Genomic DNA, 14,410 nt, shown 5'->3' on the forward strand with positions numbered 1-14,410 from the left:
GGAGTGGGAGAGAGAAACTCAAGCTTGACACTGGGCTCCATCTCATGACCCTGAGATCAGAACCTGAGCTGAAACCAAGAGCTGGAAGCTTAACTGACTGCACCACCCAGGCATACCTGTTTTAAAGTACTTTCAAAATATCATGGCATCACCTTTATGGTTCCTGAAGATTCTATTGGGAAATTAGCTTTCAGTCTAATTAATGCTCTTTGATGTTAATCTTTTTCTTCTAGGCACTTTTAATATTTTCACTTCATCTTTGGTTTTCAGCTATTTTACTATAATTTCCCTAAGTATGTTTGCTTTATACTTATAATGGGTTGTATTTAATGCTTCTAGAATTTGTAGCTTAATGTGTTTCATCAAATTTGAAAAATTCTGTCACTACTCTTAAAATAATGCATTTACCCTATGTATTTTCTTCTCCCTCCTTGTGATCCCAATTATACATATCTTAGACATTTTTATTGGGTCCTACATAAGTCTAGCACTTTTCTATATAATCCATCTCTTGTGCCTTCTTTATGCCTTCAATCAATATATTTTCTACTGACCTCTTTTCCAGTTCACTAATCTACTTTTCAGACATGTACAACCTGCTGCCCTTTTATGCTCTTCTTGCTTGTCTGACAAATATTTAATCATTTCACTTGGCGACTGGCAGGAAATAGGTACTACGTGAATATCTGCGGGGTATATAATATTTGTTTCTCACAAAACCAAATTAAATGAGTCAACCCTGCTATCATTAACAATTTTAGGAAATGTAAGATTTTATTTATTATAACCTAAATTAATAATCGCATTCTATTTAAAAGAAATGGAGCACTTCACAAAGGATATATGAAAAATCAGCACAGTCTAGGTCACATTTCATATTTTTAATGTACTCCATGTTTCAAGGTGGCTTATGTTAAAAGTACATTAAAAAAAGATACTTACTCTCTCTCCTTTTCAGTCAGCTTATCATTGATATTATCTTTGATCGTTGATCTAGATCCCTTATGAATTATAGGATATCTTAGGGGCACTTGTAAGAAAAAGGAAATCATGGAGACCAAATGTGCTGTGTAACCAAGGGCAACAGCAATGCTTCCATCATCTTTTGCTGTAAATTCAAAAGCAGAGAAAGAGAAAACAACTATTTACCTTATAAATGTAGCTACAAGATCATAGTAAATCAATTTCAAGAGATTTTATAAGAAATAACTGGTAAATAAAATATTAATCACATCTAAATTTTATGAATTTTATACAAATCTAAACATACTAACAAGACCTGAAATTTCATCTACTATATTTAAAAACTATTGCTCAGTAATTGCTGTGATGAGATTAACATTCCATATATTTATCTTAAGAAAGAGTTCTTAGTACACTCAAATACCCAGTACTTTCTCTCCTTCCCAGCATTTTTTTTTAAAGGCGGAGATACTACCTAGTCTATCATACGATGTGAACATTAGTTTCAGAGGTTTAATCATAATGCATTATATTACCACTATATATTTTATTCATTAACAACTTTATAATCAATATAGTTGTACAATTGTACAAATTAAGTCTAAGGTGAAGTAAAAAAGCATGATGTATCCTTATGGGGTATGTTCTCAATATCCATAAATATAGTGTTGCATAAATAAGACTGCAAAATTTGAAACAGGATAGGGAGGAAAAATATTTTAAACAGTAAAGGTAAAATGTCAAAAACCATTACCATATAGCCTATCTATGCAATTTAGGTGGAAGCAACTTTGGGGAAAAAAAAGTATGTGCCCTACAGTCAAACATAAGCATTTATCTTTTAAGAAGTCACAGATAATTACATTTTGAACTCATCATCTAGATTTCTGCTACTACCTACCAAGTGATAACAATCACCAGGTACTCAGAACAGAGTAATATAACAAAACATTTTAAGCCTGCCCCAGGAGGAACAAAAAAGTAACTGTTTGGTATACAGTATTCCCAAAATACTTTTAAGAGTTCACATATACACACTCTGAAAGATTTAACACATAATCTAGACTATCTCTGGCTAGAGAAAAGTGGAAATAATTGAGGTATCTTTGGCTTGAGGGTTTCCTGATTTTGAAGGGTACCTAAACTTCAATTACTAGAAATGGTTTTCAAATTCTTTTTAATACTTACACTTATTAGCTAAGGACTACCTTCTTGTTGTAGGAACGGCCCTATGTGATCTGTTCACCAGTTCGTTCTCCACCACTGACCATCGTGGCAGATTCTTGGTTTCTTTATACACAATCAAACACTATAAAAACAGGTAACTTTCATTGTGTACTTCTCTTCTGCCTAGAACTGACTATAGTACTTTATGACAGTCATTAATTCATCAACAATTACTAAACTGAGCACCTTTTTATATCCTATTTTGTTCATTTCATAGATGAAGAAACTAAGGGTCAAAGAAGTTAAGGATCTGTCTCAAGTACTCCAGAACTACAATAGAAGTTGGCCTGACAACAACACCTCCATCCTTAAGCACTTGACCATACTCTCTCAGAAGTGTAGTGTGGAACACATAACAATTTCTTAACCTGGGAACCTAGACTGTACCAAGCAGATGACACACACATACTACCTCAGTTCCTTCACACTTTTCTTGTAAGGGCAAAGAACACAGAGTTCCCAGTGACTTGTACTGTGCTAGACTGAGAATGGGCTTCTCACACTAATGTCTGATGTTCTTTCAAACCAAACTGATAGGAAGGAAAGAAGAAAGGAAGGAAGGAAGAAAAAGCATTCATTTCAACTGACTATTCAAACATGCCCTAACTGACAAGAATCCTAATCGTTCTTAGAGACCATGTCCTCTTGCCCCAGTCCCACCCAAATACCTTGAGTAGTATAATGCTTTACTTCTTTTGAAGTCTGTATATCACACCACCTTAGAGACTGAAATTATATTACACTACACTGTAAATTCATTACAGTTTAATCATCATATATAATGTTAGAGCTAAGAGAAACCTTAGAAATCACTGAGTCTGATGCTATCAATTTGGAGATGAGACAAACGATTTAGGTGGTATAAGAGACTTGCTCAGAACCATACAGGTAAAATCCATGAGTGATGGAATAAGACAGAGGATTATATATACACCTGTGCCCCCCAAATTCCTCTATCCCTGGAGTCAGAGCCGGGACAGGAGTTCTGTCACAGGTCACTGACTCCTGTGTCTCCTGCTTTCCATAAAGGATAGGGCTTATGGAAATTGAAATATTCCTATCAGTAAAAGGACTTGGTCTCTAAGAACCTTCTTTTAGAAGGGAGAGGAGAAGAAGTAGATGATTTACAGTAATGAAGGATAATGCTGCACTAAGTTTGCACTTTCCTATATATGCTTCACACTAAGCTTTTCCTTTCCTATGTGGCCAGACAGAAAAGAATTTGCAAACTTCTGGAAAGCAGGAGAAGGCCTCTTAATTAGCCTTCCAAACAGGTCAAATGCAAACTATGAGTGTTTAAAAAAAAAACCCTATCCAATGCTAAAGATGCAAGCACCTACATTTTTTCATATTTCTAAAAGCTTAATATTAAGGAAGTGAGTTTGCAAATCTTGAGACAATGTCCATGTATCTACTAAAAGAACAAAAACTAGTCTTCTAACATCACCTCTCTCCAATGACCCAAACAATTCTGCTTTAATTTAAGATAAAAAGGCACCCTAAGAGAAGCCTACACATGGAACTAAAAATCCAAACAGAAACAGCAAAACCTGGAAACTGGATAATACTGGAAATCAGTTTTGATTCTGGTTATTTGCACTCACCATTGTTTCCACAAGACTCCCTGCTCCACCTATTAAAAGGCCCAGGTTGTTTCCCATTCCAGGCCACAGTGCTCAGGCACAGCCTCACTGTTAAACACCATGGTGTTGGATTTCCAATATTGAAGCTTTATATTAAAAAGCATTTTAAAGGACCACGGGTGAGGCATTACAGGGCCCAAGGGTATTCCAATACCCTCAAAAGGAAAACCACCTCCTGGTAGGGAAGTCACTTTCATCACCCCAAGACCACTGAACCTCCAGTGGGAAAATGTGAGCTCATGTGGTTAATTATGGCTATTGCTGGCCACGAACCTCAGATGTCATTTTCTGTTGCCAATCACTTCAGCTAAAAAACCAAAAGGTTTAAGGTTTCCAGCATTCCAAGATCTAAAAGACTTTCTACCTGCCAAAGCCAAAACCTGGCTCTCTGGGGTGTGCTTTTCCAGTAAGCATTAATGACGTCCCTAACACCTAATGCAGAGCAGAGGTTTGTGTTCCTTATGCTGCTCTGGGGGTGAGAAAGGTTACAGATGATAGGTTTGTTGGTGAGAAGAAGTTGGGGGAGAGTGGAAGGATTCAGGGAGTAACAGGAATAAACTGTAAGACTCAGGTGTGTGAAAAAGATTCTAATTTAAACAGTGTTCTCGGGGGCTTAAAAACAAAACAAAAAATTGCAGTTTCCTCCTAATAATAATTTCTAATTTGCTTTTTAAATGTAGAAGAGTTATTGAGAGCAGCAGCTTTTGTGTAATTTTTATGATCATAAATACCATCAACCCACAACGGCCATGACAATATTAAAAATTAATTCAAATGCCCCTTTGACTTATATGTTGGACAAACTATTAATATTCAAATGCATCCAAGTACAATAAGTGATCTAAAGGCTCTTACCATCCTGCCTTCCCAATCACTGAGGCAGCTGATTTGTTAAGGAACCAAGCACCCACTGATCCAGACAGGACAAAATATTTAAGACTCTAATCACTGCCACAGCATCTATGGAATCATTCCATGTTCTCAATGAGACACTGTTTGACATATGGTCTCTCCTTTCCAAGAAATCATGCCTGCATAAAGGGATACAGACACAGAAGGAAATCTGGGTCTCATTACCACAAAAGGCTCTTGTGTTATGGATTACTTAAAAACACACACAAACAATTTTTTTTATGAGAAATGTCTCAGTCAATGGAACTCAAACGAATACCCTTCAGCAGACAACTTTCTCCCATCGTGTCCAGGCCTCTTTGGCAAACTCTACCAGTAACTTACCCATTTAAAAAAGCACAATAAAGGTTGGGCGACTACGGTAGAGTTTCCCAGACAGTGTCAACCCAAGCAATGGAAAGTCTGTCCCAGCAAAGTCTTGTGAATATCACAGAATAACCAGTGTGGAGGTCCTTACTAGAGAAGGACCGAGAATGCAGCTGTTACAAAACACTAAAAAGTTGTCAGAAGTTTGGAAGAGGTTTTATTCAAAACAAGGACACAAACTGCATCATGACAGGAATAATATGAATCTTAAAATCAGGGTGACCAGAAAGCTGACCAGAAATGACTTTAGCTCTGCCACTGGCTAGTATGAGTCTTTGGAAAAATTAATTAATATCTCTGAGCTTCAATTTTCTTGTCTTAAGAAAATGGAATACAATTCTTTCTCTCACAGAAAGAATTCATTCTCACAGTTGTGAGAATTAAATAAACAAGAAGCACCATGCACGATGTTCCATGTTACCACATTTCTCTACTCGCCCAATCTAAAATGTCCTCTTCCTCTTCTTCCAACAGGGGAATACTATTTTGTCTTTTAAGACACCTCAGGCACCATCTTCTCTGTAAAGGTTTTCCTGCTCCCCTTCTGGTGGCACTGATTATATCTACTTCTTTGAATCTTGTGTCCCCGTTATGAACTTCAAAGTGCCCGATACAGAGTATGAAATCAATAAATGTGTCTCAAAGGCTTTGATTACAAGTTTAACGGCCTCACCCGGACTAAAATCTCACTGAGGTAGGAGCGACGCCCTACACCTCTTTGCGTTCTCTCAACACGTGGCCCCACAGGTAACACCCACGAGGCACTCAATGAGTTGAGTATATGGAAGTGCCTTGCAAAATGCTAACATAAGATTTTAAAGTCTAATACCACCACATGTGCTTCTTAAAATTTCTGATTGCTAGGCCTCATAGGGATTGACTGGGGCCTTAGAGTAAAATTGCCCATTTGTTTCATTTCATCTCCCATTTCATTTTTCAGCAACTGCACTAAAAAGCTAAGCTAATTTTTTAAAGGGTAGGAAAAATATATTCAGTTTGGTGGACATACTAAGAACAGAGAGCTAATGAAAGCCACAAAAAACTGGGAAACTAAACAATTCGTATAAAACAAAAATAGAATCAAGAAACATCTCAGAGTGGAGTAAGGTGATCATCACCAATACAGATATCCTGGACTCCCCTACTGCCTCCCTGCAGATTATTCTGTATTAGCAGGAAGAGTGACTTCTAAAAACACAAATCAGCTCATGTCATCCCCTTCTTGAAGCCTTTCAGGGTCTCCCCCCTCCACTGAGAATAAAACATAAACTCCTTACAGTGGCCTCAAGGCTCTGGCTGACCCCTCCTATGTCCTCTGAGGTAACTCTTCCCCCTGCGCTCTACTCTCCAATATACAGGTTTGGTCTTTTCTATCCTTCCTTCTTTCCCTCCTACTTTCCTTCCTTTACCTCCTCTCTCTTGCAACTAATTCCAACTACATTTATATAAATTATCTTATATGAAAAGTGCTTTTAAATATTATCTCATTCAGTTCTCACAATAAATTAGAGATGTGGATCTTACCTCATTTTACGGTGACAAAATTAAGCCAAGAAATTCCATGATTTGCCCAAAATATAGGTCTTTTCTCTCATACCTCCCAACCCTAAATTGTTTTCAGATATGTCAAGCCTATTCCTCCATCATGAACTTCGTGCTTGCTGCATCCTCTTCCAGGAAAGCTCCTCCCCCAGATGCAGCAGAGTTAGAGTATTTCAACCTTCAAATTTTCTGCTAAATGTTTACCCTCAGGTCTTCTTTGATTGCTTTATCTAAAGTAGGCTCCCCTATTGTCTCTAATAGTATATTCCTTCTTATTTATTGGCTGTCTCTCTTAATAGATATTATGCTCTATGAAAGGAGAGAACGTATTTGTGTTTTCTATTATTATATCCTCAAAACCCAGCACAGTGCCTGGCATATCGGTGTGCTCAAATAATATTTTCCAATGAATGAATCCTTTGTATCCCTGGAACAGGGCTCAAGGTATTTAATAAGGTTTGTTGAATGAAGAAATGAGGAAAAAGTTGTGCTATGACCTTCAGGATGTCCTAACTTTGCCCAAAATTAACACCAAAGCACATTTGTATGATTTAAAGAGACTGGAACATTTTATAATGGAAACCAAACAAATTCCAGCTAGTCATTACCTAGCTTTGTGGTCTTAAGCAAGTCACTAAATAGCTCATTTATACATTGTAATAAGGAATTATACCACTTTCCTTATAGGTTTCCTTTGTTTTTGTGAGGATTAAAGATTAGGCAAATGTCATGCTTTTACAGATCTAATCTGCACAACAATAATGCAGAACTGGTAAGGACATGAATCAATATGTTCATACTATTGATTAGGAAATCAATTCAAAGTATGGATGGCTTGTTCCAAACTACATGGTTTCTAGAAAAAGAACCAGGACTTTAACATAGGTTTTCCCATTCCTGTTTTATCACTCATATTATGTCCCAACTACTTCTTGTAAGGGCTGTTGTAAAGGCCAAAGGAGGTAACAAATTAGTCTGAAATGTTAAATGACCATAAATAACATTTTCTTTATTGGGAAATGGAAGAAAGTCTGAAACGAAACTAGTAATGCCTCTTTTTAATAGCTTCTTCCCAAATAGATAATACACCACCTTCGGGAATAATCTATGAAGCTATTTAGTAGGCCTCAAAGCACTGTACAGGCTAAGGGAAAAGAACCCACTCTGCTAACAATTAAAAAAAACCAAAAACCTCTTTACCAATATGTCAAATAAAATAAGTTCTTTTCTTTGGCCTCCTGGTAAAGAGATTAGGAAAATTAAAATACTTTAAATATAGCAATTACTAAGAACCATAGCCTGTAATATCTTTAATGTCATTTTTTCTTACTGGAAAGAGGACAAAAATGACAGTATAAATGTTGAAACCATGGTAGTGGTTTCATGTTACCAGAAATGTGATTTTCTAAATAACAACAGAACAGATTAGTGTTTGTTATTCTCCTGCTCCCAGAGACAAATTTTTCAGGAAAATCAAACCAAAAGGATAGAGTGATTATTCGTATTCTTAAGAAACTGTCTAATTTTTTTAAAGCTCACTTAAAACGATTTTCCTTTAAATTTCAAATAGACAACTTAATAGTTTTTCTCCATGATTAGAATTAAATATTCTCTTACATCTCCCATCAGAGAATCTGACTATGTTCTTTCAGCTGGGAAGGGACAGAAGGTCCAAAAGCCCTCTGGATAAAGTGCTAGGCAACCAACACTTCAAGAAATCTCTATTTTTCTCTGAAACATACCCAGTTATTATATAAATCATTAGATGCAAAAAGAAATAAAATACCTTGGAAGTCCTCAGAATTGGGCAACTTGACACCACATACAAAGTAATCCTTATGCTCATTCTGTGAATATAACCAAAGAAATTAATTTTTTCCATGTAAAGCAAAGAAACCCTAAGTCATATCTCGAAGAATTCAGTAGGTCAGTATTAACTCAAAGACAATATTGTCCTACACTCAAAATATTATCATAATGATAATATTGTTGAAGCTGGGTGATGAGTATATAATATTCATTATACTACTATCTGTACATTTGTACATACTTGAAATTTTCAATATAAATGTTTAAAACATCATGTCCAAGCAAAAAGCCATGTAAAATTTTTATTACAAAAATATTCCTTGATCAATTCATAGTTATAAATGAAGATTTTTATATTTAAGATTTTTAGGTTGCTCACAGAATTAACAAGATTCTGTGAGCAACCTAAAATCCCATTAGCTTTCCTCTCAGAAAATTAGTCTTTTAAATCGTTTTTCATTAAAAAGAAAATAAAACTTCAAATTTAGTGATCTGGCTCTCTAAAAAAGAATTCTCATCATTTTAATTTTAGTGAAGTTTTATTTTTCAAATTTACTTTAAGAAACTAGTTTCAAAAACTTCACATCCTGACAGTTACCCCAGGAATTTCCTAAGTAATACTAATACAAATTAATTATCAGTTATATTTTTAAAGCAGTACATATACAATTCTGCATGTATGTCAGAATTGATGGTAGTTGATAATCTAGCTGAGTAAAAAAGATCTTAAAGAGACCAGAAGTTATTTGGCATTCTTTCAGATGAAGCTGAGTGCATTCCACCACCAAATTGATAAAAAAAAAAAACAAATGGTGGAACCTAACATGCACCCACTTTTTAAACAGATATTAGCTTCTGAATGAATCATGACAGAGCATGTGATTAAGACTGGAGCAATGAGTTTATTATTATTTCCTTTTTAAAATAATTTCTTCCTCTTTTTTTATTAATTATTTTTATTAACATATAATATATTACTTGTCCCAGGGGTACAGGTCTGTGAATTCGTCAGGCTTACACACTTCACAGCACTCACCATATCACATACCCTCCCCAATGTCCATAACCCAACCATCCTCTCCACAGACCTCCCCTCCCCTCAAGCAATCCTCAGTTTGTTTTGTGAAATTAAGAGTCTCTTATGGTTTTTCTCTCTCCTGATCCCATCTTGTTTCATTTTTTCCTTCCCTAACCCCATGGAGAAAGAGGATGTGGTATATATATATAATAGAATATTATGCAGCCATCAAAAGAAATGAAATCTTGCCATTTGCAACAAGATGGATGGGACTAGAAGGTTTTATGCTGTGAAATGAGTTTTTTCATTGTGAAAACATTTCAAACAGAAACCATCTTTAAAAAAAATGTTTTTCTTTCCAAAAAATTTGAAACTTACCAAATCAATAGGATAAATGTAGGAAAGTTCAGATAGTAATTGCCTGCAACGAATTGTCAACTGAGCATTAGTCTTCAGAAAGAGTTCCCTGATGAGGAAAGATAAAAAGCAGATTTGTTAAAAAAACAACAACAAAAAAGTTTTCATGCTTGTTAACATTTATTTCCACATAACTGATGTGGAGGAAGATTAAATGGCCTGCAGTAGGCCACAGAAACACAGTAGTCAAGAATAATAGCTAACATGACTCCTGATCTGTCTCTAAATAGCATAAATCAAGATAAAATATAGACGCCTATTGTGTGTGTCTAATACCATGCTAAGAGATGGAAAGGGTAAAAATAATCATTGACCAAGCACCTACCACTCTATGTCAGGAGCTTTATAAATGGCTTTAATCATTAAAACTCAATTAGGTTGATATCATTACACCCATTTTACAAACAAGGATACAAAATTTAGAGACACTCAGTAAGCAGACTAGGGTCTCATTTAATCTGAGGCCAATGTGATTTCTGATTCTTTTAAGGAAGTCTTCTCTTTCTCACTCATAGCTACCTCAAAAAATAGCCTCCTGCCATATTCAGAAAATAAAAGAATAAAAAGAACAAACAGTAAGTTGTGGTAAGAGATGTACCTGTTCTCTTGAACTAAAGACATAAGACCAAGAGATAAAACATCTATCGGATAAATTAACCTGCTCAACTGTGTTAACGATTTAAGAAAAAGAGGGATTCAGAAAACTATAGGTTACAGTGGAATGTAAAAGTAGTAGGAAACACAAGGAGTTCTAAAGACCTAAAGGGATCTAGTCCTGTTTTCCTTGTGATCAGGACAAAGTAACTTCCCAAAGCCTTGCCTTCCTATCTGCAAATTGAGAAGATAAGACCAGATGATCTCCACGGTTCTTTCCAGGTCTAACATTCTTGAAAGCTCAACTGCTAAGGTTTCTTGAAGAAAAATGTAGAATGAGATGGCTTTCCAGAAAAAGTGAGTAAACATGAGCAAAAGAACAGAGGTGGCATCAAATTAAGCATGTGCTGGAAAAAAATAAAAAGAAAAACTATTAGCATCTGTTAACTGAATGCTGTGGAGGACTGAAATTAGCTATAGTTGTATAGTGCTAATTTATTGAAGGTTATTGAAAATTAAGCAAAATAATCACCATGACTTCTTAAGAGGAGAAAAAAATATGGTAAACCTCGTATTTTAACAGGAGAAGTCTGAGGTGCCTGGGTAGCTCGGTCCGTTAAGCGTCTGCCTTCGGCTCAGATCATGATCCCAGGGTTCTGGGATCAAGCCCCGCATCAGGCTTCCTGTTCAATGCTTCTCCCTCTCCCTCTGCCTCTCCACCTGCTCATGTACCCACTCTCTCTCTCTCTCTCTCACAAATAAATAAATAAAATCACAAAAAAATAAAAATAAAAAAGGGGAGAGGATGAACTGGAAAGACAGACTGATGTTAGATAAGCTAGAAGCTGTGGCAGTAATCCCAATGGACTAACACTAAACAGGAGTAAGTCTGAAGAAATGACTGAAGAAAATAAGCTACTCTATCGTAGAAGATGGGAAGAGGAGAAGATTCAGACATTAAGTCATGGTGCTGTGGCCTTAAACACTAGAAAAACAATGTTCATGTTTCTGATTATGACTATACACTAGGAACTCTTGTAATGGCTACATTACTAAGTAGATGCTGCATAAATATTCGTTGAATAAATTAATGTGGCACCGACATGTGCAGAATGTAGGTTAATACCAGCAGCTTTCAAAGAATGCTACTTTTCCAAATCCCATCCTCAAAGCAAACCCAACACTCTTAACCATTATTCTCAGGGCCACGTTTACCTTTTCGCAGTACACTCCTTCCTCAATTCATTCAGTGATTCCTTCTGGAGTTGAAGCTTGAGGTGCTCAGCTGAAAATGCACTTCCTAGAGACAGAGGGAGACAATTCCCGATGTAATACTGCAGATAGGACTGCTTACCAACAACCAAAAAGGCAGAGCTCATCCCCTAACCGTGAATAGATTCAGAGGCAAAGTAAGCTGGGTATAGAGGTCTTCTGGAGGGTTCACTGGAAAAAACCTCCCTACTTGTTCAATTTGACACAAGTCTGGCCTCTAGCAGGAATCAAAGAATAAGAGTCTCTGCCTCCAGATTTCTGGATTGCTGACCAAGAAACCCTGATGAGATTTCAAAATTCAGACAACTTCGTTTTAAAAGAAAGTTGCTGTGGACTCTAGGTGTTCCTGCTTATTCACTGAAGGTTCATCAATTGAATAAATCCCTGGTGAGGGATGTTGCTAATGGGGGAGGCTATGCAAGTGTGGGAGTTTGCAATATATGGCAAATCTTTATAACTTCAGCACAATTTTGTTATGAACCTAAAACTGCTCTGAAAAATGAAGTTGATTTTCTAAAAAAGTGGTTAATTTCTTCTCACCTACAGATACTATACAACATTTCTGAAAGTATAAAAAGTAGAACAGGAAAAATTACTTGCATTTTGACTACTTATTATTAGTTCATAAATATAAGTAGTGTTAGCTACAATACCAGTGTGTAGGAAATGTATATTCTGATTTTTCCATATTATGTCATAAGCATTTTTACATGTTGACAGATAGTCTGAGTTGTAATGTTTAATGGCTGTGTAAAATTCAATTCCATGGATGTGAATTATATGAATATTCCACATTTTAACTGATACCCCATATCCCAATCCCATTACGGAACATTTAATTTCCTTTAAGTGTTTGCTTTAGCTCTACACAGAGATTTGTATTTGTTTATATGCCTGATTGTTGTATTTATATCAACTTTTGTAACCCACATTTCCATTTATGTGATCATAAAGTCCTTTTACGTCTTCCTATTCTAAGAAATGAGAGCATCTTCTGTCCTTGACAATCCAGACCTGATAACACCAGAAATATTGAGGCACAGAAAAACAGTCTTAGATCCAGACACACTAATCTCTGGATCTTACAAAGGGGATTAGTTTCATAAACCACAATCCAATAGGAAAGGGGGCCTTCAACTAGTCTGCACATCTCCTGCAGGAGATGGAACAAAAAGTACATTACTGACCATAATACAGTTATACCTCTGCATAAATTCACCAACCTAAGCAATTTTTAAAAATATTTTTTTATTTTTTATAAACATATACTTTTTTCCCCAGGGGCACAGCTGTGAATCGCCAGGTTTACACACTTCACAGCACTCACCAAAGCACATACCCTCCCCAATGTCCATAACCCCACCCCCCTTCTTCCAATCCCCCTCCCCCCAGCAACCCTCAGTTTGTTTTGTGAGATTAAGAGTCACTTATGGTTTGTCTCCCTCCCAATCCCATCTTGTTTCATTCATTCTTCTCCTACCCACCTAAGCCCCCATGTTGCATCACCAACCTAAGCAATTTTATCAACATATTTCTCTCCTCTCTCAACTGTATTTAAATGATCCATACGTTGTTAACATTGCCCCCCAAACAGAACATAATCAAGAAACACCACTTATCTTTTTTAGCCACAGTATAGGTCCTCCCCAAATATTCACCCTCCATGATTTCAGATGACATTCAGTTGACAACCTCCACCATCCACCCCATTTATGTGTTGAACAATTATCAAATATTTGAATTTTTCCAGGTATCTATCAGTGATTTCTAGTTTCTTTCTTTTAGTCAGAGACCGTATTATACATCATTTGATTCTTTCGTACTTGGGATAACAACTATGGCCTAACTGAATGTTCCATGTACACATGAAAAAAGGTATATTCTGCTGGTGTGCATTGGGGTGGTCCACTCCTAATCAGGTAAAGTTAGTTAGTAGTGTTGTTAAAGTCTTTTCTCCTTACTAATTTTGTCTTCACTTTTTCTATGAACTAGTGAGAGATAAGTGTTGTGGTTTCCAGCTATAAACATAGATTTGGCTATTTCTTCTTTGTTCTACCAGTTTTTACTACCTATATACTCTGAAGCTCTGTTATACATATTTAGAATTATTATGTCTTTTTGTGACTGACTCTTCCACCACAATGTTTTTAAAATCTGTCTTTATCACAGGTAATATTCATTGTTCTGAAATCTTTGTCTATTATTAATACAGCCACTTTGGCCTTCTTTTAATTCATATTTGCATGATATACTATTCCTATTCTTTTGCCTTTAATCAATCAATCTACCTTTATATTAAAAATGGGTTTCTTAGAGATATATTAGATATCTTAGAGATATCTTAGAGATACCCATTTTAGTTGGGTCATTTTTAAATATAAAATCTGAACAATCTCGGGGCGCCTGGGTGGCTCAGTGGATTAAGCCGCTGCCTTCGGCTCGGGTCATGATCTCAGGGTCCTGGGATCAAGCCCCGCATCGGGCTCTCTGCTCAGCAGGGAGCCTGCTTCCCTCTCTTTCTCTGCCTGCCTCTCTGCCTATTTGTGATCTCTCTCTCTCTGTCAAATAAATAAAATCTTTAAAAAAAAAATCTGAACAATCTCAGTGTTTCAACTGAGATATTTAGACTGCTTACACTTAATATAAT

At 36.2% G+C, this 14,410-nt stretch overlaps 1 protein-coding gene across 4 annotated transcripts in view; it reads right to left on the minus strand.

The window, feature by feature from the left end:
* The window catches only part of UVRAG (UV radiation resistance associated), a 298,599-nt gene that overhangs the window by 113,977 nt on the left and 170,212 nt on the right, over positions 1–14,410 (minus strand). For all 4 annotated transcript variants that reach the window (XM_032359467.1, XM_032359470.1, XM_032359468.1 and 1 more), the window contains 4 exons: positions 11,707–11,791; positions 9,859–9,946; positions 8,440–8,500; positions 943–1,108 (listed from right to left, as the gene is read on the minus strand). In XM_032359467.1, the coding sequence (XP_032215358.1) occupies positions 943–1,108; positions 8,440–8,500; positions 9,859–9,946; positions 11,707–11,791 (400 nt within the window). The remainder of the gene's footprint in view (positions 1–942; positions 1,109–8,439; positions 8,501–9,858; positions 9,947–11,706; positions 11,792–14,410) is intronic.

Source organism: Mustela erminea, chromosome 9, assembly GCF_009829155.1.
Source record: "Mustela erminea isolate mMusErm1 chromosome 9, mMusErm1.Pri, whole genome shotgun sequence".
NCBI lineage: Eukaryota > Metazoa > Chordata > Mammalia > Carnivora > Mustelidae > Mustela > Mustela erminea.